At 35.6% G+C, this 27,961-nt stretch overlaps 1 protein-coding gene across 4 annotated transcripts in view; it reads left to right on the forward strand.

Moving 5' to 3' along the window:
* The window catches only part of LOC149841047 (uncharacterized), a 167,809-nt gene that overhangs the window by 11,310 nt on the left and 128,538 nt on the right, over window positions 1–27,961 (forward strand). For all 4 annotated transcript variants that reach the window (XM_090003557.1, XM_090003554.1, XM_090003556.1 and 1 more), the window contains one exon: window positions 26,862–27,900. In XM_090003557.1, coding sequence (XP_089859683.1) covers window positions 26,862–27,900 — 1,039 coding nt within the window. The remainder of the gene's footprint in view (window positions 1–26,861; window positions 27,901–27,961) is intronic.

The raw sequence follows: 27,961 nt of genomic DNA on the forward strand, positions 1-27,961 counted from the left end.
TTTGTTCGAATCCGCTCTCCCGCGGTATATTTAATAAATAGAATGCCTTTTCAAACTTTCGAAAACAAATCTCTAATTGAAAAACTCTTTAAAATTTCTCCCGATTTAAAAAGATTGAGGGTCTTCGGATGTAAATGCTTTGTGCTTCTTGAAAAATATAACAAACTCTCTCCTAAAGCTATAAAATGTGTTTTTTTTGGATATGCTGAAAATAAAAAGGCTATCAATGTTATGATCCAAAAAATGATAAACTTTATGTCTCTAAAAATGCAACATTTCTTGAAAATGAAAATTGATTTGATCCTGAAAAACCTAAGAATCTGAGTATGCCTTCTTGTTTGATTTGTTACGTATGTTTAATAATGAAATTATTGATAATGGTGGTAGTGATAATTTTAAGTCAAATAATGGACCAAGTGAAGAAAGAGAACAAACTGATAACCTTTTACAATATTCTAGACGAGATAATGGGGAGCATCCATGTTCTTTTGAGAAGTAAAGTCAACCAACAAATATTCAAGAGTCTAGTGTTAGAAGATCTGAACGGATACATAGGCTTTCAAATAGGTTCGTATCCTATGAATCATTTTCTCCAAGCTATAGGGCATGCCTTCTAGCAATTCATTAATATCATGAACCATCTAACTATAAAGAAACTAAAAACATAAAAGAATGGGTAGAAACCTATGTCACATGGGTGCGGGTGCGACATTTTCAAAAAACTTAGGTGCGGGGGTGCAACAAAAATATAAAAAATTATATATATAAATTCCAAAAGTTGGACATAAATGACCCTGCGTGCGTTGACTGCACCCAGGGTCAGGTTGACCGTATCGGGTGCGGGTGCGACGCGGGTGCGACACCTAGTTGGAGAGTCCTTGTGACATAGGTAGAAGCTATAAAAATAGAATTAGATGCATTACATAAAGCCCAGATTTGGGAAGTCCAACATCTTTCTAAGAGAAAGAAGACAATAGGACATATATGGGTGTTTAAAGTCAAAACTAAGAGTGACGGTTTCCTAGAAAGACATAAAGTCAGATTAGTTGCAAAAGGATATTCTCAAGAATATGAAATAGATTATGAAGAAACATTTGCTCCTGTAGCTTGCATAACCACAATTAGGACTTTAGTTGCAATAGCATCCATTAGGAAATGACCTATACATCAGTTAGATGTTAAGATTGCCTTCTTAAATGAAAATTTAAATGAAGAAGTTTACATGGATCCTCCCCCTGGTCTGACTATTGGAAATGACTTGGTTCTTTGTCTTCGAAAGGTTTTATATGGGCTTAAACAAGCTCCTAAAGCATGGTATGATCAATTTAATGGAACTATGCAGAAATTTGGATTTAAATCATGTTATACTGACATTTCTCTTTTTTTGAGATCTAAAGGTTCGTCACTTATTATTTTGCTTTTATATGTTGATGATATGATCATCACTGAGAATGATCAGAAGAAAATTGAAGAAATTAAAATTATGCTTAAGAAATCTTTTGATATGACCGACCTTGGTTTTTTGAGATATTTTTTAGGTATTGAAGGAGCATATTCGCCAAGAGGATACACCTTGTCTCAAATTAAGTTTACAACAGATATTGTTAGATAATCAAGAATCACATATACAAAATATGCTGATACTCTTGAAGTAATAAATGCTAAAATGAAAGCTGAAGATGGAGTTATATTAGATGATCAACTTCTTATTAGCAACTTGTCGGATCACTAATGTATTTATCTATTACTAGACCAGACATTGCTCATACAGTGCATACTGCAAGTCAGTTTCAGCATGCACCCACATTAGTTCATATGAGTGTTGTCTTAAGAATAGTTCGATACATCAAGAAAACTATATCTAAAGGACTATTCTTATCCTCTTTATCCTCTTTAAATCTTATTGCTTATACTGATTCTGACTCTGGAGAGATCCCAATAACCGTCACTCAACTACGAGTTTTTGTGTGTTTATAGTAATTCCCTCATTTCTTGGAGATGTAATAAGTAGCAGAAAGTGTATTTATCATCCACAGAAGCTGAATATAGGGTGATGGTTACAACAACAACTGAGATCATGTGGATGAGATCCTTACTCTCAGATATGGGTGTTGATGTTTCAGAACCTTCAAAGTTATGCTGTGATAACAAAAGTGCCTTATATATAGCCAACAATCATACATTTCATGAATGAACAAAACATATCGAGATGAACTGTTACTATGTTCGAGAAGAATACTTGAAGGGGACGATTACTTTACCATATGTTCAGTATGAGTTTCAGATTGCAGATCTCTTTACTGAAACTTTCTCTCTCTGCCACGTTTTTTGTTTCTTCTTGACAAACTTTTGGTGATCTCACCATCAGTTTTAGGGGAAGCATTAAAATACTTTGTATATAATGATATACATATATATTTGATATACATATATTTATATATTCTTATAAATATACATATATCAAGGGCATTTTGGTCTTTTTGTAAATATCGATCACTGGGGACCTTATAGTATTTTAGTAAGGATTTCTTTTTATTTTTTCTTTTGGTTTTTTGAAACTTGTAAAGGACTGTTGGGATGCAGTCCAACTAGTCGTTGGACTGCTCCCAACGGTCACATTTCCTCTCTTACTTGGTTATAGGGATGTTTAAGCTCTATAAATAGAGCACTTGTAACCCTTTGTAAATATGCTTTTTAAGCATAATAGTGAAATACAAAAAGTCTCTTATTCTCATTGTGTTCTTTGTGATTTTATATTTCTTTTATAAGGTTGTTATTGATCCTTAGTGATCATATTGTAAGTGTGCACTTGTGTAGCCCTTCGTTGTCTTTATAATTATGCACATCTCGTTTTATTACACATATATATTTCTTTTAATTCTCCATTTAAAAAAACATTTTTGACATCTATATATAGTTTATCCTAGCTATTGGTGTAAATCTTTTATCGTAGTCTATTCCATATTCCTGGGAATAACCCTTGGCAACTAACCTAGTTTATATCCTTTAAGGCGCCCGTCACTTTTGATTTTAACCTTATATACCCATCTACAACCTATGGACTTTTTTCCTTTAGGTAACTCCGTTATTTGCCTTGTGTTAGATTTTTGTAATGATCAACTTCTATGTCCATGGCTTCAATCCATTTAGGATGGGTTTTGGCTTGCTTATAAGAATTTGGTTCAAAGTAAGAAAAGATTTTAAGAAAAGATTTTGGCTAGATAAGCTCTATATTGAAGAGAAAAAGACTCATAAGATACAAATCTATTTGGGGGTCTAGATTCCCTAGTGGATCTCCTATGAGTACTAGACTCTTGTGATTCAATGCTAGAATATCTGTGTAAAACATTAGGCTGACTATCATTGCCCCTTCTACTGTATTCAACGATAGAATGGTTGTCTCTTCTATATCAGAAACATCACCCCATTTACATTATCAATACTTAAATAATCTTCATTATCTTTAAGAAGTAATTCAAATAAGGAGTAATTACTAGCTTGCTTAGGCACATTTTGATCAAATAAACTTTCTTTTTCTAAAAAAGTCACATTTCAAGAGATATATAGTGTATCATTATGAAGATCATAACATCTAAATCCTTTTTGGGCTTCTCTGTATTCAAGAAAAACACAAGGAATTGCACAAGGAGACAATTTGTCATTTTTATTGGTAAGAACAAACCATTTACATTCAAAAGTTCTTAGTCTAGAAAAATCATGAGAGGTTTTATAAATTTTTTTAAGAGTAATATTTTAAAGCTTCACAGAGGTAATACGTTTTATTAAATAAACAATGGTTAGGGCGATTTTGGCACAAAATTCCTTTGGGACATTTTTTGAAATGAGAAGGATTCTAGTAGTTTCTATGATATGCCTATGTGTTCTTTTAGCCAAGCCATTTTGTTGAGGGGTATAAGCGCATGATCTTTGGTGAACAATTCCATTCAGTTCCAAATATTTTGAAATCTTTTGACATAAACTCTCCCCCTGAATCAGACCAAAAAATAGTTACATTAGAGTCAAATCTATTTTTGACTAAGTTATGAAAGGATTTAAAAATTTCAAGTACTTTATATTTGTGCTTAAGAAAGTAAATCAAAGTGTAACGAGAATAATTATCAACAAAGATTACATAATAAGCATATCCATCCTTAGATATAATTGATGCCAGACCCCATACATCCGAATGTATTAATTCAAGTGGTTTAGTAGCAAAAAATGTTCTCTCTTGAAAGAGAATTACCTTCATTTTACCGAGAATACAATAAGTGCAATCAAATTTTCCATTATAAAATTTCCTCAAATGAGGTATGTTGGACATTTTATATATGATAGGATGACCTAGCCTTTGATGCCAGGAAATAATATCTAAATCATGTACATTATAACAAAAAATATCTTTGGGAATTATCAATCGATCCTTGTAGTAGAGATATTCTTATCTATGGCCTTTTCCAATTTGCATCCCAGTCTGAAGGTCCTGCACCAAACATTGGTCCGATGAAAAGAAGATTCTTCAACCATGATCGACAATTTGAGAAATGAAAAGAAGATTTAAATTGAGTTTTGGGACAAAACTAATTTTTGGTATAAAAAAATTGAAGAATTTTAAAGTCACCAAAACCTTTTATATCAAGAGAGGAGTTATGGGTGATAAAAACATTAGATCTACTTGAATTATTTCTATATTCGAAAAGTAGATGATCATGGGGGGTCGTATGAAAAGAAGCACCAGAGTACAAGTGCCAAGAAATTTTACTTTCTGTGACGAAAGAAGATGCTTCTTTGAGAAGCGGTTGTAGGGCCTCCACTAATTGGGACAATGACATGGTTCGAACGGATTTGGAATCTCCATTGGTTCCATTCTTAACTTCATATGATGTATCTACACTTGTCGCTCTTTCCTTCATCATTTCCTTTAAATTTGGGGGCAATAAGGTTTAATGTGCCTCGGTTTTCCATTATTATGGCATATGATCTTCTTCCTTCCTTCATTATTACATTGCATCCCCAAAGTTGGGTCTTGTGAAGTGAGGAGGCTTGTAAGTGTTAGTGTTGGCACCAGTCTTTGAACCACCAACACATTATCTTTGGATTCTTTAGACTTGGTCATGGTCTTCAACCTAGTCTCTTTTATATAAACTTCGATGAAAATATCATGAAGAGGTGGAGGTTCATCTTTCTCACGATGAGTAATAGTGACCCTCACATGTTCAAGTTTGGGTCGTAGGCCTTGCATAAATTGAAAAAATTGCCCTTCTAAGATTTGTTGGTTTCTTAGATGAGCATCATTGGGTGTGTCCCAAATAAGCTCTAATTTAACCATTTGATCCCAAAATCTTTCTAAGGATCCATAGACGAGCATTACATGTTGTAGTTGGTCCCATCAAATTTGATGGGAACAACGGTTACAACTTTCTTGTCAGACATGGAGGAAAAGAGAATAGAAGAGAGACAAAGAGAAGAGAAGAGGGAGAAAAAAGGGAGATGAAGATTATTGATGTCACACTTCCTGTAATGACCCTAACTTATCGTCGTAAAAAGTAAATTTTTTTTTTAAATAATTGTGGAAACAAAACCCAAGAATCCAGGGTCTCACAGATTTAATAAATACCAAACCACAAGAGTTAGTGCATTGAATCAACAAAGAAATAATCAACTTTATTAATCAATAGAATAAATTTTATATAGCTGAAATAAATAAATAGTCTATCCCAAGGAGCCACTCTGTCAAGAACCTAGAACATGTCACACTAAACTCACAGGCTCCATAAAGTAAGTGACTCCATCACTTAGCTCCCGGTCTTGAAAAATATTTTGAAAGACAGGGTAAGAACCAAAGTCCTTTGTACAAATTCCTCTAAAAATCAAAATGAAAAGGAAAGAGCATAAACCAAATTCATGCATAATTTCAGAGGAATATAATAACAATAATTTCATAATCAACTTACCATTCAAGCATTTAAACAAGTATCATGCAATAACCAATATAATGCAAAACAAAATAAGCATGAATGCATGAGCTAATGTAGAACAGTAAAGATCCATGATTAAATACACATACATGAATAACTTATTAAGTTATTAGAGTTATTTTTGTATAAATGTCTCTATTAAATATACAAAAATTTTAGTTTTCGCTTTTCCTTAAATCCCTGGATACTCAAAACGGGCACATTCTCGAAGTCCAAGTTAGGTTTTCAATTGTAGCTTAACACAAAATTTGTATTTTATTACTGGGTTCCATCATTGTTCATCAATCGATATCAGGATTCCTCAACCTCCATCAAAACATTAGGAATCTTTACCTAATACCGGGGCGTCAATGAAAATCCTCAACCATTGATGCCACTTTCTTGGTATACCAATAACTACAGCTGAGTCAACAACACTACCTTTAATATCGCGTATTTTCGTACTTAGTTATTTTATGAGATTTTCAAAAATTTGGCTAAGTCTGGGAGAAAAATTGTTTGAACCTCGATTTTTTAACTGATGTTTTTGAATCTGAGCTAGGCCCAGGTCTCATTGTCAAGGCCAAAACGAGCCAATCGAAACGTGAGAAAAAGTTAAGAAGCCTCCTTTAAATTCAAGCGAAATTCAGATTATTTTTAAGCAAAATTCGAAATATGATATTCGTGTAATATGTCGTTGGATGCGTTTCGGAATTCTGAGCGCAATGATATTTTATTTTCCTTGATTCAGGCTACGGTTGGCTCGAAAAACACATTTTTTCAAAAATTGAGCAGTTTGTCGGTTCGGATCTGGACTTGGATATGATGGATTTGATCCAAATTAATATGGATTTGGACTCTATCCAAGACCCATATTAATCTGGTATTGATCCAATGCAAGACCCATTTGGATTTTGAGATAAATTTGGATCTTGGATTCGGATCCAGATCCAACGATTTCCAACTTTAAATTCATAAAAAACCTTTAAATTGGGGTTTATTAATGTTAAGAAGCCTCCTAGGTTAATTTGGTAATTTTTGAAAGCTTCTGAAAATTTATTTAATGTTTAACATTAATTAATTAATTAATTTAATGTAATTCCAAAAATTTAATTTGACAATTGTTTAGGACTCTAAGTAGAGCCCTTAAACCCATATAAAATCACTTTAGAAGTGTTTCAGTTCAATAATATGATTTTTGGAAGCTTTTAGGTATTTATTTATTAATAATTAATTAATTAATTTTAAAAAATTAATTAATTAATTTTAATTAATTAATTTTAAAAAAGTAATTAATTAATTTTAATTAATTTCAAGATTTATTTTTTAGAATGTTTAGGACTCTTTATAGAGCCCTTGTTCATGCCTTAGAAGCTTTAAGAAAGACTTTTAAAAACACTTAACTTTGAAAAGTCAACACTTCAAGAGTTTCGAAAAATTCGGGAAAATGGGTGAGTGAGAAGAGAGTTCCAGCTGGGGCTGCACTCTCTTTTCCAACCCATCTAGAGCTTTATAAATATATCAAAAAGAAAGAAAAGAAGAAAGAGAAAGAGAAAGAGAAGGAAAAAGAGAGGAAGAGAGAAAAACAAAGAAATAGAGAGGAGAGGAAAAGAGAGGAAGAGGAAGGAGGTTCTCTTTTCGATCATCCATCGTTTCCACCATAATTTTCTTGTTCGTAAAGGTACGAGTTCCTCTCTTGTTTCAAACGAGAAAAAGAGCATGGATTTGATTCCCATGCAATGTTTTTGAGAAAATCCATGGAAAAAGAGTGAATATGGATGTTTACTCTAAAGTACATGGAGGAGGATTCATGGATCCTCTTCCATGGACGTATTCTTGATTATTGTTATCCTTTTTAAAATAAAAATTTTGTACACGTTTATTTTTATGCTAAAAAAATAAATTTATTTGATGATACAAATAGCTTGTTAGTGTCTATGTTAGGGTATTATTGATCTCCATGGATGATCCATGTTGTGGATCTTTAGATGCATATAAGCATTATTAGAATAGTTTATACTCATGTATTTTGCATTAAAAGTCTGTGAATTGGTGGCCTATTGTTTTGTGATATTATGAAACTTTGAATAGATACATATTCTTGGTTTTGGATAAGCATTTAAATGTATACAAGTGGTGTGGGCTGTACGTGCATGCAGATTCAGCATAGCCATGTTCACTCGAAAGGTTAAAATCGTTTATTCATGCAGCTCGTATATGTATTAGCATAAGCATGAATAACCGAAATTTGAAAGGGGTGTGGGCAGGCTTGTTTTACAAAAAAAAAGGATTCCTATGTTTTTAGAAAAAAAAATATATAGGTGTATTTCTTTTAGTTCCCTGGTGGGTTGGCTGTCAGGCCAGCTGAATCTGGCCTGATGTGCCAGGCCTTGCCAGGTGTGGTTGGGGTCTGGTCAGACAGAACCAAACGGCTGGACCTGGCAGTCCCCTGCCAGGCCGTGCCAGGTCTGACCAGATCAGACCCAGCTGGTTGGGTCCAGCTGGGCGTGAACCGAACCCCAGTCGACTGGGTCGATTGGGTGTAGTAGGTTCTTTAAAAAAAAGTTTTAAACAGTTGGACCCAGCCGACTTGTAGTCGGCTGAGCCTTGGGCAGTCAGCCCCAGCAGACTAGGTGGCTGGGTTGAGTATCTGACCCAGCTGACTGGGTTGGCTGGGTGGGTTTGGCTGCGTGCCAGAACCAGCTGCTTGGGTCGGTTGGGTCATGTGTTCTATATATATATATATATATATATATATATATATATATATAAAATAAAACATGTGTTGTGGATTTTGAATTTTTAAAAGTTTTGCAAGTATGGGTATTCTAAACACATGTTAAGAATACATACAAGTTTCATATGTGATTATCTTGTAATTTTCCAGATTTGCTTATGATGATGAATGCAGTTTTATGCATGTAAGCAAATGAATATTCACATGATTGCACTTGGAAGATCATGCTTAGTTAGACTGGTATTAGATCATGCTTAGTTAGACTGTTATTTGCACAGTTGCTTCACGTGCAGGTGTATACATGAAGTTGATATGTTTCTGCATATAAATGGTTATATGAGCACATATGAAAGTGAGGTGTTATTGCATGAACCTACGTGCATGGGTGTCCACATGTTTTAAGTGAAAAGATTTATGAATGAAAGTATGCATTGGGCATGAGCATGTGAATACATGCATATGAAAAGTGAATACATGCATTTGAATATTGTTGTTTCATGCACATCTCTTAATTGACATACATGATTGTGCGTTGAAAAACATGTAATGTGAAAAGAATGCATTGGTATTTTTGTATAGGAATGCATAGATGATCAAGATGGATCATCATAGGATGTGAAAGCCTTGAGCTGGTATGCTCCTTGTTTCTATATTGCAAAAATCATATTTGATGTGGTTTTAATTACAGTGTTCTATTGTTGCCACAGGTGGTAGACCGTGAAGTGCTGCCCATGTTGACTTGCGAGCTTATATTTGCATATTGATTTGCAAATTTATGAAATCGATTTTAATAACAAGATAAGAAAAAGAAAAGTGTAATTAACGATCCCTTGATGTTCCTTCTATAAAAAGGTAATTTTGGGCTTAGCAGTTTGGAGACCGTGAGGATACAAAAACTCTGTGTGCGTTGTTGTTCCTGAACCCGATATTGAGGTTATTCTCTTGACCACAGTTTTAGGGAGAATTCTCCACTTTGCCTAGGGGTGGTGTGTAGACACAACTGTTGTTTTGGTATACCAAGAAAAGTGACACTTGTGGATGAGTGGTCCTTGGTGTCCCCAACATTAGATGAGTGGTCTAATGTTCCGAAGGCTGTTTCAGTCGACGGCTAAGTTTGGAACCCAGTAACAAAATACAAATTGTGTACTAAGTTACCCTAGGAACCTAACTTGACCTCGGGGATTTTACCCGTTTGGTGTATCCGCGGGCAACAGTAATAAAAAAAGGAACTTAAATTGTATGCATTTAATAAGGACATGCATATAAAAAAAAACTCTGATAAACGATAATAATTTATTCATGTATTGCACTTAAATCATGCATATTTCTGTTATGCATTAGATCATGCATATTTAATTATTCCCTTAATTGTGATATATTGATGAAGGCATGATGTTGTTTCATAATACATGTTAAATGTTTGTATTGCTTAATTTGTGATCCCAGTTATTTATTAAATGTTCTATCATGTTTAATAATTGTTTCCTATTGCATAAATAGTTAATTGAGTTATGAATTTGTGATAATCGCATTCTTCTAAAATATTGCATGAATCTTATTTATGTTCTTTATGGTTATTTGTTTCATTAGAGGGATTCATACGCAGAATTTCTCGGATTTTTGACACCTTACTTTTGTGATTTTTCGCAGTCGCAGAGAATCAATAAAGTGATTCGCTTTTGAGAGAGCTATGAGGGCTACACGTTTGCTAGACAACTTCACAGATGGACAACGTGACTCTTCTTTAATTTCTTTTTCTTTAAATTTAATTGTCTATGCACTCTGATTTCTAATGCAATTGTCTCATGACTATTATTTCTTAATTAATAAAATTTGGTTTGTTATGGTGTGGATAATAAGTGTAAGATCCCTTGTGGTTGATTGAGTTATCCAATGGTGAGTGAAACTGTAAAGGCCTCGGGTCTCTAAGAATATTTCTGCAATGACTTTCTTTTTTTTAAAAAAAAAATTCTGCATTTTTAAAGGGTATGAGTTGGGGTCATCACTGTAATGAGATATTGCGGAAATATAAAGAGTGCATACAAACACTTACAACAATGAATAAAAGAGACAATATCACAAGTCCACAAAGGGACAATACATGCACAAGCCTTTAAGAAGGCAACAATATAAAAAGCCTCTTATTGAGAAGAGAGAAAGCTCTCAAGAATGAAAAATATACAAGGGGATCACCCCTATTTATACAAAAGGGAGAGGAGAGAAGGAGAGGCAAAATGCCTCAAAAGGAGAGCCCAAAAGGGGGCTCCCATGGAGTCGTTGGGAGCCCCCAACGGTCATATTTGTGACCGTTGGGGGCTCCAACGACTCTATGGTTGGAGCCCCTTTTGTTATTTAAAAAATACAAAAAATAAAAGTAAAAAATAAGAAAAAGAAAATACATTTTAACAAAAACTGAAAATAGTTGTTTTCTAAAACAACTATGTAAAATTACAAAAATACCCCTACCAGGTATTGATGTAATATACAATATATATATATATATATATATATATATATATATATATATATATTAGATACGTTTTAACACCCCCCCTCAAACTTTACGGGGAAATGACGGAAAGTTTGCCAAGAAGAAACATGAAGCGAGGAGCAATAGTGAAGAAGTCCGCCAACTGATATTCTGAAGTGACATATGGAAGAGCAATAGTTTCTCGCAAGAATTCGTCACGAACATAGTGGCAATCCATTTCGATATTTTTGTACGCTCATGAAAAGTATGATTGCTCGCAATATAGATGGCACTCTTGTTGTCGCAACATAGCTTTGAGGCTTCGGTAATATCAACTCCCATGTCTTTAAGCAAACTGCGAAGCCATACAAGTTCCATTGTCGTGGTTGCCATAGCCCGGTACTCAGCTTCAGTGGATGATAGTGAAACTTTCTGCTGCTTCTTGCATCCCCAGGCAATCAAAGAGTCTCCTAAAAAAACACAAAAACCAGTAGTTGAGACTCGATCATTGGGATTACCTCCCCAATCTGCATCAGTATAAGCAAGAAGATTCAAGGAAGAAGAGGAGGATAAAAATAGCCCTTTATTGATGGTATTCCGAATGTAGCGGATGATTCGGAGAACAACACTCATATGCACAGTTGTAGGAGCATGCTGAAATTGGCTAACAGAGTGAACCGCATGAGTGATATCTGGTCTAGTGATGGTTAAATAGGTAAGAGACCCAATGAGTTGTCTGTAAGGTGTGGGATCTTCCAGAAGAACTCCATCCTCTAACCTCAATTTGACATTAATAACCTCGGAGTCTCTACTTTCTTATCATCAGAAATCCCAGACTTAGAACATATATCTGCAGCAAGCTTCATCTGTGACAAAATATATCCTCTAGGAGAATATGCAACTTCAATTCCAAGGAAATATCTGAGAAAACCTAAGTCAGACATATCAAAATTATTTTTTAACAGATTTTTAACATTAATAATACTATTTTGATCATTCCCAGTGATAATCATATCATCAACATAAAGCAACAAAATTACGATACTAGAACCTGCATGTTTAACAAAAAGAGCAGTGTCAGTATAACAAGAGTGAAATCCTAACTTTATCATGATATCACTGAAACGATCATACCAAGCTTTAGGAGCTTGTTTAAGGCCATACAATGCCTTCAAAAGCCGAAGTGTTTGACTTTGCTTAATATTTATTCCGGGTGGCGGATCCATATAAACTTCTTCACTTAAACTTCCATTTAAAAAAACATTTTTTACGTCAAGTTGATAAATAGGCCATTTTTTGGTTGATGCAACAACTATTAAGGTCCTGACACTGGTCGTTCGAGCTACGGGAGCGAATGTTTCTTCGTAATCAATGCCATATTCTTGGGAGTATCCCTTAGCAACTAATCTAGCTTTATATCGTTCTAAAGAGCCATCGCTTTTTGTTTTAACTTTTAAGACCCAGCGACAACCAATAGGTTTTTTGTGTGAGGGTAGATTAACTATTTCCCAAGTATTGGCCTTTTTTAACGCATTAAGTTCAACTTGCATTGCTTCAACCCAATGAGGTATATATTTAGCTTGATTATAGTGTGCCGGTTCAAAATAAGAATGTAGGGTTATTAAACATGCCCGATAGTTGGGAGTTAAGGAATCATAGGATACAAACCTATTTGGGGGTATTGATATTCTAGAAGAATGCCTAACTTGTGGTTTCTCAGTGGATTCAGAAATTTGAGAGTATTTTTCGAGGGCACTAATAGGATTTTCTTGATTTCTTCTTGAGTAAACATTTATATTGGTATCACTATCATGAACATTTATATTTGAATCACTATCATTTGAGGGTGTTATGTCAAGAGGGGATACCTCATGAGAATCATCAATGTTTTCAAGAAAATCTTCTTGTATGTCATCAATAAGATCATATAAGAATATATAGTCAATTTCATTTGTTTCTTCTAGTTTATCAAAACCGTTTTCTTCTTCTAGAAATGTTACATCTTTTGAAATATATAGTTTATCATTCTTAAAATCATAACATCTATACCCTTTTTGATTTTCACCATATCCTAGAAAAACACATTCAATTGCTTTTGGAGATAACTTATCCCTTTTATGTAATAGGACAAAACATTTGCAACAAAAAATACAAAGATGATTGAAATCGGGTGAAAATTTAAAGAGTTTTTCATAGGGAGAAGCATTTTTTAACTTAGAAGAGGGCATTCTATTGATTAGATAGGTTGAGGTTAGAACGGCTTCGGCCCAAAACTTCTTTGGAATATTCCTAGAAATAAGTAATGTTCTAGCGGTTTCTATAATATGCCTATGTTTCCTTTCCGTTAGGCCATTTTGTTGGGGAGTCCTAGGACATGACTTTTGATGGCAAATGCCATTTTGGGTTAAATAGTTTTGGAATTCGTGAGATAAGTACTCGCCACCGGAATCGGATCTCAAAATAGATATGTTACTTTGAAATTGATTTTGAACCTTTTTATGAAAATCTTTAAAGAAAGTCAATACTTCCGATTTATGACTAAGAAAATAAATCCAAACATACCGAGTAAAGTCATCAATGAATGTAACATAATATGAATAACCCCCTTTAGATATAACCGAAGAAGGCCCCCAAACATCCGAATGCACCAATTCAAAAGGCCTTGATGAAAGAAAAGTTCTAGTTGGAAATGGAATAGACTTCATTTTTCAAAAAATGCAATCTTTGCAATTAATTTCTTTTTCCTTACAAAATTTGTTTCCAAAAGGAAAAAGATACATTTTGGAATAACTTGGATGACCAAGTCTTTTATGCCAAGTTTCCATGTTTTTTTCTTGGACATAAGAAAAAAAAAAGTTTGTAGGGAGATCAAGATGGTCCATATAATAGAGGTCTCCCTTTCTATGGCCTTGCCCAATCCGCTTCCCGGACCGGAGATCCTGCACAAAGCAACCATTAGATGAGAAAGATATTTTACATCCATGGTCGGCAATTTGAGAAACCGAAAATATGTTTAAATTTAGTTTGGGAACAACTCTTACTTTTGGAACACAAAAAATTTGTGAATCTTTAAAAGAGCCAATACTTGGAAAATTTTAAAAAGGTTCCATCGGCCGTAGAGACACAAGAGTCCTTTGAATTGGTGCAAACATCAATAAGTGCATTTTCATGAGGGGTCATATGAAAAGAAGCTCCGGAGTCAAGGATCCAAGAATACGTACCGGGTGAATATGATGAAGCAATAGCCGCACCCGATGTGGAGGAAGAAACTTTTAGCATTTGTTGGAGAGCCATAGATATTTGTCCAAGAGTTTCTTTGATGTCATTGTTCTTGCCTTCATCTTCTTTGGTGGTCGTTTCCTCAAGAGAGGCCACTTTAGGCTTGAAGGTTCCAATAAGCTTTGGACAAGCGGGTCTAATGTGACCCGACTCATTGCAATAATGACAAACAATCATTTTTCTTCCTCTATTGTAGTTTCCTTGTTTCCCAAAATGAGGAGGCTTATAGGTTCTAACATTATTACCCGATTTTGATACGACAAGGACTTCATCAACATGCTTACTCATGCCAAGCCTTGTCTCCTCTTGAGTGATTTCGGCAATAGCATCCTCAATAGGAGGAAAAATAGATCTATGGAGAAGTGAAGATCTCACTTGCTCAAATTCGGGACGTAGCCCAAAAAGAAATTGAAACAATCGCTCTTATTCCATTTGTTTTTGCCTTAAATCAATATCTTCCATAGAAACCCATTTTGGCTCCAAGAGAGCCAATTCATCCAATAGTGGGTTTAAAGCACTATAATAGTCTTGAATGCTAGAATCACCTTGCTTGGTGGTTCTAATCTTTTCTTGCAAGAAGTATGCTCTTGCAAGATCCTTTTGGGTATAGATACCCTTCATAAAGGACCAAGCCTCATTGGCTCTACGAAATTTAGCTATATTAACACATACCTTAAGCTCCACATTGTTCATAAACCACGCAAGGATTTTTGCGTGATTGCTTTCCCAATCTTCCACTTCCTTTTGATGACTTTCAATGGCCTTGAGGCGAGCATCTCCTTCAAGAGCCTTTTCTTGACCTTCTTCAATCTTCGTGAGCATAAGCTTAGGTTCCAGAACGGTACCCATGACAAAACCCCAAAGCTTATTTCCTTTGAGATTATTTTCCATTGCCGATGCCCACATCATATAATTCTTTCCATTGAGCTTGAAAGATAGGTCAATCTTTGTCTCCATGATGTTGCCAAGAAGTGAGAAGATATCCACTAAATATGAAATACACGAACCACACCTTTCCTTCTAGAATCGAGTGTCTCTTATACCATGTAAAGAGATATTGCGGAAATATAAAGAGTGCATACAAGCACTTACAACAATGAATAAAAGAGACGATATCACAAGTCCACAAAGGGACAATATAAGCACAAACCCTTAAGAAGGCAACAATATAAAAAGCCTCTTATTGAGAAGAGAGAAAGCTCTCAAGAATGAAAAATATACAAGGGGATCACCCTTATTTATACAAAAGGGAGAGGAGAGAAGGAGAGGCAAAATGCCTCAAAAGGAGAGCCCAAAAGGGGGCTCCCATGGAGTCGTTGGGAGCCCCCAATGGTCATATTTGTGACCGTTGGGGGCTCCAACGACTCTATGGTTGGAGCCCCTTTTGTTATTTAAAAAATACAAAAAATAAAAGTAAAAAATAAGAAAAAGAAAATACATTTTAACAAAAATTGAAAATAGTTGTTTTCTAAAACAACTATGTGAAATTACAAAAATACCCCTATTGGGTATTGATGTAATATACAATATATATATATATATTAGATACATTTTAACAGTTACACTACCTCTAGGTAAAGTGGCCGAAACCTTCCTAAAACCATCACCGAAAGGTGAACCACCACATCGGGTTTAGGGACACAATCACACACAAAGTTTTAGTATCCTCACGGTTTTCTCAAAATCGACATCCAAGATTCCCATACTGTAGAAGGAACATCCATGAATAATTAATTACACTGTTTAATCTTTTTTACCTTTTTAAACAATTTCAAGTTCTTTACATAAGAACCGTTTTTCAAATCCACATGTAAAACCCAACTCGGGCCCTGACCCACCACATTTTTAAGAGTGCAATTAATTTTGGAAAATCAATAATTTCAGAAAACAATTTTGCAATGCATAAACTTAAATCAACTATATTAGAGCAACACATGCTCCTAGCCCACATGACCCGCAGTGGTTCACATTTGACCACAAAGGTATCTCAAAGTGATTTATGCGTCTAATGCAAAATTTTAGTGAACATGCAACACACTTGTTTCAAAACATGTCCACAATGCACATTCAATCAAACAATAATGCACATAAAACCAATTGTATACGCATGCGAACAGATGCTTGCAAAACACACAAAACACACTTTATGATCCAATTCATGCATAAAGTCCCAATGTAATGACCCCAACTCGTACTCATGAAAAAGTGACAATTTTTTTTTACATGTGCGAAAACATTCTCAGAGACCTGAGCCTTACAGTTAAAACACAACCACTACCACAATGGATCTTATATTCATCTTTCATACCAAACCAAATCAAACAAACTTTATTTATTCAAATGTAAAGAGTCTGAGACATAAGTAAATAAAAGTAAAGAAAGCAAAAAGAAAGAGCCATGCCATCCCAAGAATCTGCCCTGGAGTCGTATAGTCCCCTCGTGACCCTTCTCAGAAGCAAGTCCTCCCCACTAGGCATCTCAGGCTGCGAAAAACACAAAAAATAGGGTGTCAGAATTCAAAGAATCCTGCGTACGAATCGCTCTAATGAATCAAACAAGTAAAAACAACATAAATAAGATTCATGCAATATTTTAGGACACAATGATGACAAATTCATAATTCAATTAATCATTCATGCAATAGGGAACAATTATTAAGCATGAAGATACATTTAATAACTAACAAAGATCATATTTTAAGCATTAAAGACATTTAATAAGGATTTAAAAACATCATGCATTCACCAATATATCACAATTAAGGGCATAAGTAAATATGCATGATCTAATGCATAGCAGCAATATGAATGATTTCAGTGCAATGCATGAATACATTATTATTATTATTATTATCTTTTATCAGAATTTTCTTTTCATATGCATGTCCTTATTAAATGCATAAAATTTAAGTTTCTTTTTTTAATTACGATTGTCCGCAGATACTTAAAACGGGTAAGAATTTCTGAGGTCAAGTAGGGTTCCCAAGGTAATTTAGAACACAAATTGTATTTTCTTACTGGGTTCCAAACGTAGCCCTCGACCGATATCAGGAATCAATACCATCTATCGAAACATTGAAAATGTCGGGACACCATGAAAATTAACAACCATAATAACAAATTTTTTGGTATACCAAAATAATAGCTGTGTCTACACACCACCTCCTGACAAAGTAGTAGATTCTCCCTAAAACCGTGGCTAGGAGAATAACCTCAATATCGGGTTCAAAGGCAACAACAATGCACACGGAGTTTTAGTATCCTCACAGTTTCTCCAAAACTGCAATATCTAAGATTCCCACACTAAAGAAAGAACATCCATGAAACGTATATTACACTGTTCTTTAATTTTTTTTATCTTGTTATTAATTCATCTCTTTTAATTTATAATTCAACATGCAAAATTAATAACATAAGCTCGCAAATCAACATGCCAAGCTCTTCACAGGATTACAACCCGTGACAACATGGAACAATGTAATAAGAACAATAATATCATATTTAATTTCTACAATGCATAGAACAACTTAAACAAAGAGCAACACATGCTCAAGGCTCACACAACCTAAGATGATCCATTTGATCATCAATGCATTCATATGCAAAAATCATCAATCACATGCCACTATACATTACTTTCACATGCTTTTCAATGCACATTCATGTATGCAAACTTTTGAGATGTGCATAAAATAATAAAATTCATAAGCATATGCATGAGTGCACGCGTATCCAAGTTTAGTACATGCTTCCATTCAATACATATATTCATGTTCATAGCATGATTTCATTTAATGCAAATATTCCTGTCTTACGCATGCTTCAACTCACAGGCTTATGTCATATGCATGCTCTTATGCGCTACACATTTTAATCAAGCATGTACGCATGCCAGTAATGGCACACGTGTCAGACTCATCAGTTTAAATGTATGCATACACCAATGTTACCTTAATTCAACATATCCGGTAAGTAACAATTCCATTCTTTAGCATGTATTCGAATACACCCACTTAACAGGAAACTAGAATTTCAAAACACACCACACACTATATTGTATTAATTTTATTTTATTTTATTATAATTTTTCTTTTCAATACACTTGACCTAGCCGACCCAGTCGGCTAGGTCTGGCACGCAGCCAAACCCACCCAGCCGACCCAGTCGGCTAGAGCTGACTGCCCATGGCTCAACCGACTGCAGGTCGGCTGGGCCCACTGTTTTAAAACCTTTTTTTTTTTTGAAAAACGCAGACCAACAGCCAGCTGGGGCTCGGCGCCAGCCCAGCCGGCCAAGTCGGTTGGGTCATCCCTGGCCCACTGTATCAAGGTAATTAAAGTTTTTTTTCTGTTTAGTGCAACAATCGACTGCACCCAGCCAACCAAGTCGGCTGGGTCAGTCCTAACCCAGTCGACTCGATCGGCTTGGGCCGACTGCCCTGTGACATCAAAGAGATAAATTTTTTTTTGAGCAATATGCAACCCAACACCCAGCCGACTGGGGCTCAGCTCTAGCCCAATCGGCTGGGTCAGCCTTGGCCCGACTGACCCAGTCGGCTAGGTCCGACCACCCCGCGGTGCCAAAATAAATAATTTTCTTATTTTTAATACCGTGAACCAATAGGCCACCAATACACAGATTTTTCATGAAGAACACATGAAGATAAAATATTATAACATGTGTTTATGTGCATTCAACGATCCAAAACATGAGTCATCCATGAAGATCAATAATACCATAATATCAACACTTAATAAATTATTTGTACCGTCAAACAAATGTGTTTTTGGCATAAAAATACACGTGTACAAAATTTTTTTGTTGCTAGGTGTATAAAATCAAAAATATCTTCATGAAAGAGGATTTACAAAACTTCATCCGTGTATTTTAGAGTAAATAACTATATTACCTCTTTTTCCATGGATTTTTCTCAAAAACATCACATGGAAATCGAATCGATGTTATTTTTCTCATCCGAAGCAAGAGAGAAACCCGTACCATGAATCTAAAACGAAGAAACGATGGTAGAAGGTGGATGGATGGCCGGAGAAGATTGAACCTCCACCTCTTCTTCTTCTTCCTCTCTTTTTCTCTCTCTCTTCTCTTTCTTTTATTTCTTTTTCTCTTTCTTCTCTCTTATTTTTTTTTGAGTATTTATAGGGTAATAGGGGGACCCCCCCCCTTCTCCAGCCCATTCTAAATGGGCTGGAGAAGAGAGAGTTTTCTCTTCTCAGAACTCTTCCTCTAAAGGGTTTTTTCGAAAATTTTGAAACTCTAAAGTTGACTTTTCAAATTTTATTTTAAAAGAACTTTTAGTCTCTCAAATCTTTTTAGATGTTTCTAGTTAAGTCTAGGGACTCTACTAAGAGTCCTAAACAAACATTAAAATAAATTTTCGGAATTAAATTAAATTAATTATTTAATATTAAATATTAAATATTAAATAAATTTTCAGAAGCTTTCAAAAAATTCCAAATCAACTTAGGAGACTTCTTAACATTAATAAACCTCAATTTAAAGGTTTTTGACGAATTTAAAGTTGAAAAAAATCGTTGGCCATGGATTTGGATCTAGATCCAAGATTCCATCTAAAAAATCCAAATGGGTCTTGAGCTGGATCAAATCCAGATTAATATGGGTCTTGGATAAAGTCTAAATCCATATTAATTTGGATCAAATCCATCCGATCCGATCCAAGTCTGGATCCGAACCGATAAACTTCTCAATTTTCGAAAAAGCAATTTTTGGGCCAACCGTACCCCAAATCGAGGAAAATAAAATATCGTTGCGCTCAGAATTTCGAGACGCATCTAACGATATATAACTCAAATTTTGCTTCTAAAATTCGCACGAAAATAACCCGAATTTCGCTGGAATTTTGCTTGAATTTAAAGGTCGAAAATAAAACTTTTTCTCACATTTCGATTGGCTCGCTTAGACCTAGAAAATGAGGCTTGGGTCAAACCCAGATTCAAAAACATCGATCTAGAATCGAGACTCAAACGATTTTCCTCCCAGGCGTAGCCAAATTTTCGAGAATTTCAAATTTAACTAGGTGTGAAAATACGCGACATTACACCCAAACATCTACATGATCATATTTATACAAACATCAAATAAATTTCAGATTTTTTATGTGTATGATGTGCACATTTAATAATTGAATGTATAACATGCACAAGTAAATCCAAAACATGTATATGTCTCCCTGCAGTCTATATGATTCAAATCCGAACATAGTTCCATTGTTCAGAAAAATATAACATGTCAACACTACCAACCTGGTGCAAGGCTGTGCACAATGAAATCTGATTAAAGTGCAAACCGTAAATATATATATTTTGTATCATCTGGCACCATGACATGCGGTCAGCCACATGTTACTGCTGTGCTAAAGCAAGCAACAACATGCTGAGCTACCAAGAGTGCACAATAATGTGCTGTGAACAATACTATGTGACTGCACAAAAGATGCAGCAATGCTGCCTTTAACAACTCGCCAAATGCAGTTGAAAATAGGCTGCATCCATCCGGGTTATAGGCAGTCCATTGTAACAGCATAACACAATTTTTTACGTCAGTTTACATCAAGGAAAAATTCAGGTTTTATAATCGACAGCATAACAACATATGAACAACTAAAAAGAATAGTGCTGACAGCAGTCAACATAACAACATCAAACCTGTTTTGATATGCATAAGAACAAAACAAATTTTTATATGTACTGTAGCAAAACAGTTTGATATGCAAAACAAATTTTGATATGCAAAACAAATTTTGATATGCATAACAACCAACAAATTTTGATATGTATAATCAGCAAAACAAATTGATATGCATAATCAGCAAAAGCAGTTTGGTATGCATAACATCCAACCATGTCTACATCTATTACATGATTCTAATCTGATCAGCATAGTGGCTGTGACATTTTTTTTTAATGACAGTCACATTGTGGTGTCAAAACAGAGTTTCATAAAATCAAACTGGTGACAGTTGGCCAGAATAAAATAAATTCAATAACAGTCCACAAAATGGCATTCTAAATCTGATTTTCAGTCCAACAACTTGGATTTAATAACAGTCCCCGAAATAGCATGTTAAATCTGATTATCAGTCAGAAAAATAAAATTTAATAACAGTCCACGTATAAGTGTCAAAACATATTTTATGATGTGAAATCAAACTGATTCAAATCTGGCCAGAATAACAGCATCACCCAACAAAACAGTTTGAACATAGGAAATTGGCTGGGCAAAGTATTTTCAGCAAGAACAACTATATGCAGAAATAAATAATAGCATGCTACATATGTCGCTATTGTCTTGAACACAAATACTTACAACAGACCCATGCCAAAATCGGCAGGGCCTAAAATTTATATATATATATATATATTAAGCATAGAATACATTCGGTAACTACCGATTTCATGCATATTCTCATGAACAAAATATTGAAAAACATATCTAAATGCTTCCATAACTTTTTTTCTCATGTAAAAATTAAAATCATAAGTATCGACAAATCTGGAACTATATTTATATATATTTCCAGATTTGTGCACATAGGGAAATAGACTATCACAAGAAATAACCTATATATATGTATATAATCGATATTATATATACATATAGATGTAGTTTTGGATTAAATTATAGATTTTTCCTTTTTCCTCAAATATGTATACTTAAATTCAGATTTATGCCATTTTCTTCTCCTAAGACTTATAGAGAAACCCGTACTTTAGTTTGAAAACGAAAATAGATCGGAAAAATTGTCGGATTCTTGATGAGAAGGATGGATTCCTTCTTCCTCTCTTTCCTTCTCTCTTTTTTTTCTCTTTCTTTTCTATCTCTCTCCCACGAGTTCTACTCTCTCCCTCTATCTCTAAAAACACGTGTTTCTAGAGAGGGGAAAACAACCCCTTTTTATAATTCATGTTATCTAGAATTTTATTTTTTCTTATTTTTAGGTGACACCCCCTCTAGAGATATCTATCCCATAGTTGGTAGAGTTCTACCAAAGGTAGAACTCTATCTCTCTAACCTCTCGTTATTATCTCTTATTTTTTTTATATTATTTTAAATAGAGGTTTATCTAGATAAGATTCGAAACGGGGAGATATGTAAGAAGGTAGGCATTGCATCCATTGAAAATAAGATGAGAGAGAATCGTTTACGGTGGTTTGGACATATTCGGCGAAGGCCTAATGATGCTCCAGTTAGAAGGATGGAGAAATTGGATAATATATTAGTTAAAAGAGATCGGGGTAGGCCTAAGAAGACTTGGATGGAGATAATAAGCAAGGATATGAATGCTTTGAACCTCACCGAGGACATGGCATTGGATAAAAATGATTGGAGGAGAAGGATTCATGTGGAAGACCCGAAATGATTTTCCTTTTTGGTTCATATCGTCGACCCCATTTTTTTTGGGATGAAGGCGTAGTTGTTGTTGTTGTTTATCTAGAGGGTGATTCCCCTCTCTAGAAAACCCATCTAGGTAGAGTTCTACTTCATGTAGAACTCCACCTTATCCAATAAATATTTTTTGAAATTTAATTAATTATTAAATTTTATTAATTATTTAATATTTAATTATGAAATAATTAATTTTAAGAATATTCCAGAGGGTGTTGCCCCCCTCTGGAAGTCCTCTTATAGAAGAATTCTTACTCAAATTAACCTTTAAATTGAATTTAAAGTTTTAAATTAATTATACTTTGATTTTGGATCTGAATCCAAGATCCAAATCCATATCCAAAATCGATATGGATCCAATCTGGACCAGATCCTTATTAATATGGGTCCTGGACTGGGTCCAGATCCATATCAACTTGGATCAAATGGAGTGGATTGGATCTGATCCAATCTAGAAAAATGTAGAAATAGATGGGTCATTTTTTAAAAAAGCGCGATTTTTAGGCCAATTGTAACCTGATTTCAGAAAAAACGAAATACCAATGTTCTCAGAATTACGAGACACATCTAACAGTATACTTAACCTGATTTTTGCCTCTGAATTTCGCCTGAATTTAACCTTAATGTTGCTTGATTTTTGCTTGAATTTAAAGGTTAAAAATAAAAAGTTTTACAAATATTAATTGTCTCCTTTTGGTCTTGTCAGTGGGCTCTGGTCCACAACCAGACCCATCTGATGTCACCTAGTACTTAGCCAAAATTTCGTAGTTTTCGAATTTAAAAACCATAAAAACACACGATATTATACTTCCTTGAGCTACAAGCTGACTCTCCTACGATCTTCACAGTCCACTACACTATCTTCAAATACAAAGAGCAATCAAGGAGCACCAAGGCTCTGATACCATGTAATGAAAGAGAAAAAAATACAAATAGATGCCTCTTATGTTCTTACAAGAACACAATGACTACTTATGGGTCAATACAAAACTCATACACAAGCCACTTATGGGCTTGAATCACAAGTAAAAAGAATGAATATTATTGAGAGATTGGGTGCTTGAGAAAGCAATACCCGTCTAAGGGGATGCACCCCTACATGTACACAAGTGAGAGCTAATATAGCTGTTGGGAGCATTCCAACAACTATAAATCTATGTCACATGGGTGTGGGTGCGGGTGCGACACAATTTCAAAAATTTTGGACACAGGGACTCAGCTATATATATATATTTAAAAAATATATATAATTATATATAACAATAAATTAATAATAAGATTGTAAATTTTAAAGCAAAAATAAACTGAGGCAGGGGCCTCCGCCCCTGTCGGAAAATAAACTGAGGCAGGGTGGCAGACCCCCTACTGGAACACATATCCGATGCAGGGGCCTCCGCCCCTTGCCTGAAAACAGGAACGTGGCAGGGGGCGGAGCCCCTTACCGGAACACATATCCAACGCAGGGGGGGAGCCCCTGCCGAAAAATATATCTGAGGCAGGGGATCTCCCTACCGAAAAATAAAATATGGCAGGGCCCTCCGCCCCTTGCCGAAAAACAAGAATGAGGCAGGGGGCGGACCCCCCTACAAGAACACAAATCCGACGCAGGGGGCAGCCCCCTGTCGGAAAACACGAACGAGGCAGAGGGAGCCCCCTGCTGGACGAAGAGGAAGAAGAATGGAAGAGGGAGGGCATACCTGAGATTGAGAGGACCGGTGGCCGGGGGAGAGGCTTGCTGGCGACGAGACTAAAGAGGATGAGGACTGCCGATCGGCTGGGGGAGAGGAAAGGATCGACAGGGAGGGGTTTGTCGTAAGCCCCTCCCCTTGTCGTAAGCCCCTTTTAGGGTTCGACCCCGGTGCTGATTTGAAATTTATTTTGGATCTGGGTCGGGTCCGGACTCGACCCGATTCCAAAATAAATTTCAAATATGGACATTTTATAGACTCGGTCAAAGTTGACCGAGTCTATAAAGTGGACAGACTCGGCGCAGGTGCGTTGACCGAATCCGACACCTGTTGATCGAGTCCGCCCCGTGTTCGAAGCCGCACCTATGTTCGCACCCGTGTCGGGGCGTGTCAACGCGGGTGCGTCGACCCCCTAGCCAAGTCCGTGTGACATAGCTATAAATATAGTTTTTGGATCTCCCAACAACTATAAATATAGTTTTTGGGGATCTCCCAACTGTTATATTTGGGCAATGACAATATTGCACATTACAAAAACAGGAATTCACAAAAAAAAAAAAAATAAAGGAAACAAAAAATATGCAGACACTAGTGCCCCTAGTGGGCACAACCTATACCGCAAAAGGACTGAAATAGCCCTATTGGGTATTACCTATTACAAATATATATATATATATATATATATATATATATATATATATATATATATATATATGACAAACTTAACATGTGTGTGCACATGCCTGCACAGTGGGTACGTTTGTGTCTATGTCACAGGGATTCGGCTAGCAGGGTGCCGCACCCGCGTCGACGCGACTCGACGCGGGAGCGGGTGCGGCACCGGGTGCGGTCAACCCGATCCTGGGTGCGTTGACCGCACCCAGGATCATTTATCATTTAGGTCCATTTTCTTTTTTGGATTTTTTTTTAAAAAAAAAAATTGCCCTATGAAATGGGCTGCCAAATTTTTTTAAAATATTTTCTGTTGACAGCTGCTGAGCTGCGAATTTTTAAAAAAAAAATTCTGCTGACGGCTCCTTTTTGCTGCTGTCAGCTCCTTTTTTTCGTAAAGGGTTTTCTCTGCTGACAGGAGCAGTCAGCTGCTGTCAGCTGAGTTACGAAATTTTAATTTTTTTTTTTCTGCTGACAGCTCCTTTTTGCTGCTGTCAGCTCATTTTTTTCGTAAAGGGTTTTCTCTGCTGACAGGAGCTGTCAGCTGCAGTCAGCTGCTGTCAGCTCATGTCAGCTGCTTTTCAAATCCTTTTTTCGTAAAGGATTTTCTCTCTCCCTTATATATATATATATATATTTACATTTTTGCCCCTGTCGCACCCCGCACCCGGGTTTTTTGGAAGTGCCGAATCCCCGCACCCGCACCCGCACCCGCACCCGCACCCATGTGACATAGGTTTGTGTTCATGCATGTGTGTGCACGTGCGGTTTGTAGTATAGTTTAATATTTTAGCTGATGGATGCAAAATTTGAATTGAAATTGGTGTTGCACACTCACACACATAGTAGACACTCATTGTAAATGCACATGTAGGCACACCGTAGGCAATTGCTTGTGTTTGTCCTTGAAATCATTTGATCTTTCGCCGGCTTCTCTTTATTTTGTGGTTAGGTTCATTTTTTTAGCCGACCAATATAATTTTTTATTTATTTAGGTTTAGTTCTCATTTGTGGCAAGTCACGTAATTAAAGTGCAATGTCATGATCTTTTTTATTTTTTGCCAATCTTATATTTGATTTGAGACATCAGCACATACTTTTTTTATTCATTTGCACTCTTGACTCTTGAACTTGTGTCATGCTTGTATGAAAGTTTAACATCATTTTTATGTAAGTGGATATTTTTGCCTGAATTATGCTCGACTTATAATACCCATAGTCACCAATATTTGAAAATGTCGAGATATTATCGATATTTCATGGTCAGCCGAGATTTCCCGAGAATTTCAAAATATCACCACCACAAAAAATATTGTGATATTATCACAATATTTTCCTGAGATTTTCCTAAGATATTCCTGAGATTTTAAAAAAGCATCTCTTTTTTTAATATATTTTAAGTATCTTTTTTTGTTTCTTTTATATTTTAAAACCTTTTCTAATTGTTTCTTTATATTTTTGCAAGAAAAAATACTATAAAACCTATTATTTCTTATCTTTTTTATTATTCATAGCTTCCGAGTTTTCCCCAAGAAAATCACCTTTTGAAAATATATCCAAAAAAAACCCTCGCATATCATGCTGATTTTCTAGTTTTATGTTATGCTTATTGCTTTAATCCACCTCTCTTCTTTGTAGGGCAATGGAAACTGTTATTAGCCAACATGGCCTTGACATTGATGCTTTGAAGTCATCTCGCTTGCCATTTTCTGGTGGGGCTCAAAATGCGGCCCCTTTAGATGTAAGGTTAAAAGACAGAGATGGACCAGAAACCTCAATGCTTCATGGAGGTAGCACTGATCCATCTCTTAAAATTGGGCATGTTGCTTATGGAGGTAAATCAAAAGAAGTTTCCCATGGTTTAGCTCAGAATGTCGGTGTTATGCAAGATCATCAGGCTGTTTTTCCTGAGAATAATATGAACAGGAATGGAAGTTCTAGTTCTATGAGGCCGTTTGTTGGACCAGTTAGAATGGAAGGTTTGGGGCAGGATTGCATTGATCAAGGTTCTACTTCTCAAAGAGAACATGATAATGCAGCAAATATGGGTATGGAGGATACGAGATCAGGAAATTCGCAGGACAAGCATGACATTCCCAAAGGTTCAAAAGATAGCAAGAAAGTCAATGCGAAGAGAAAAAGGATGGATTCTGCACTTCCCTTGAAGGAGTGTTCTCAAAATCAATTTTCTCAACAAAATGATGCTGTTAATAATATAGACCTGATTTCGAAGAAGGGTAAGTTAATGACACATGGTCAAATTGAAGATAAACGGATGGAACACGCTTCCATGCCTTCTATTCAGCACACTGATCATTTGGAGCACCTCTCTTCATTTTCTGGTGGCAAAGAGTCATTTTTTAGGGTTGGCAAAGAGTCTTTTCAGGGTTCTATGCCTGAGAAAACTGTCCCTAAAGTGAACACTTTAAGTTCACATTCAGCAAATATGAGACAGTCAGAAGAGGGGGAGGAATCATCTGTAAATGGGATTCCTGCTTCAGCTAAAGGAAGTTCTCTGCAGTTGAGACTAGATGGCTCAGGTTCTAGAGGATTGTGGAATCAAAATAAAGTTGGGTTCCCTTCTGGAATATCACAAGGTTCACTAATGGCTACGGATGTAGAAGATCGGATGCTTGGTTTTTCTCAGCAATCTTCTGAAGGAGCAATTCTGAACACGGTCAGTTTTTCTTCCTAGCAAGTTCAAATGTTTCCCCATTCATTGATTTTAACTACAGAGG

This window comes from Nuphar pumila, chromosome 4 (genome assembly GCF_984573655.1).
Source record: "Nuphar pumila chromosome 4, dmNupPumi1.hap1.1, whole genome shotgun sequence".
Classification (NCBI taxonomy): Eukaryota; Viridiplantae; Streptophyta; class Magnoliopsida; order Nymphaeales; family Nymphaeaceae; genus Nuphar; species Nuphar pumila.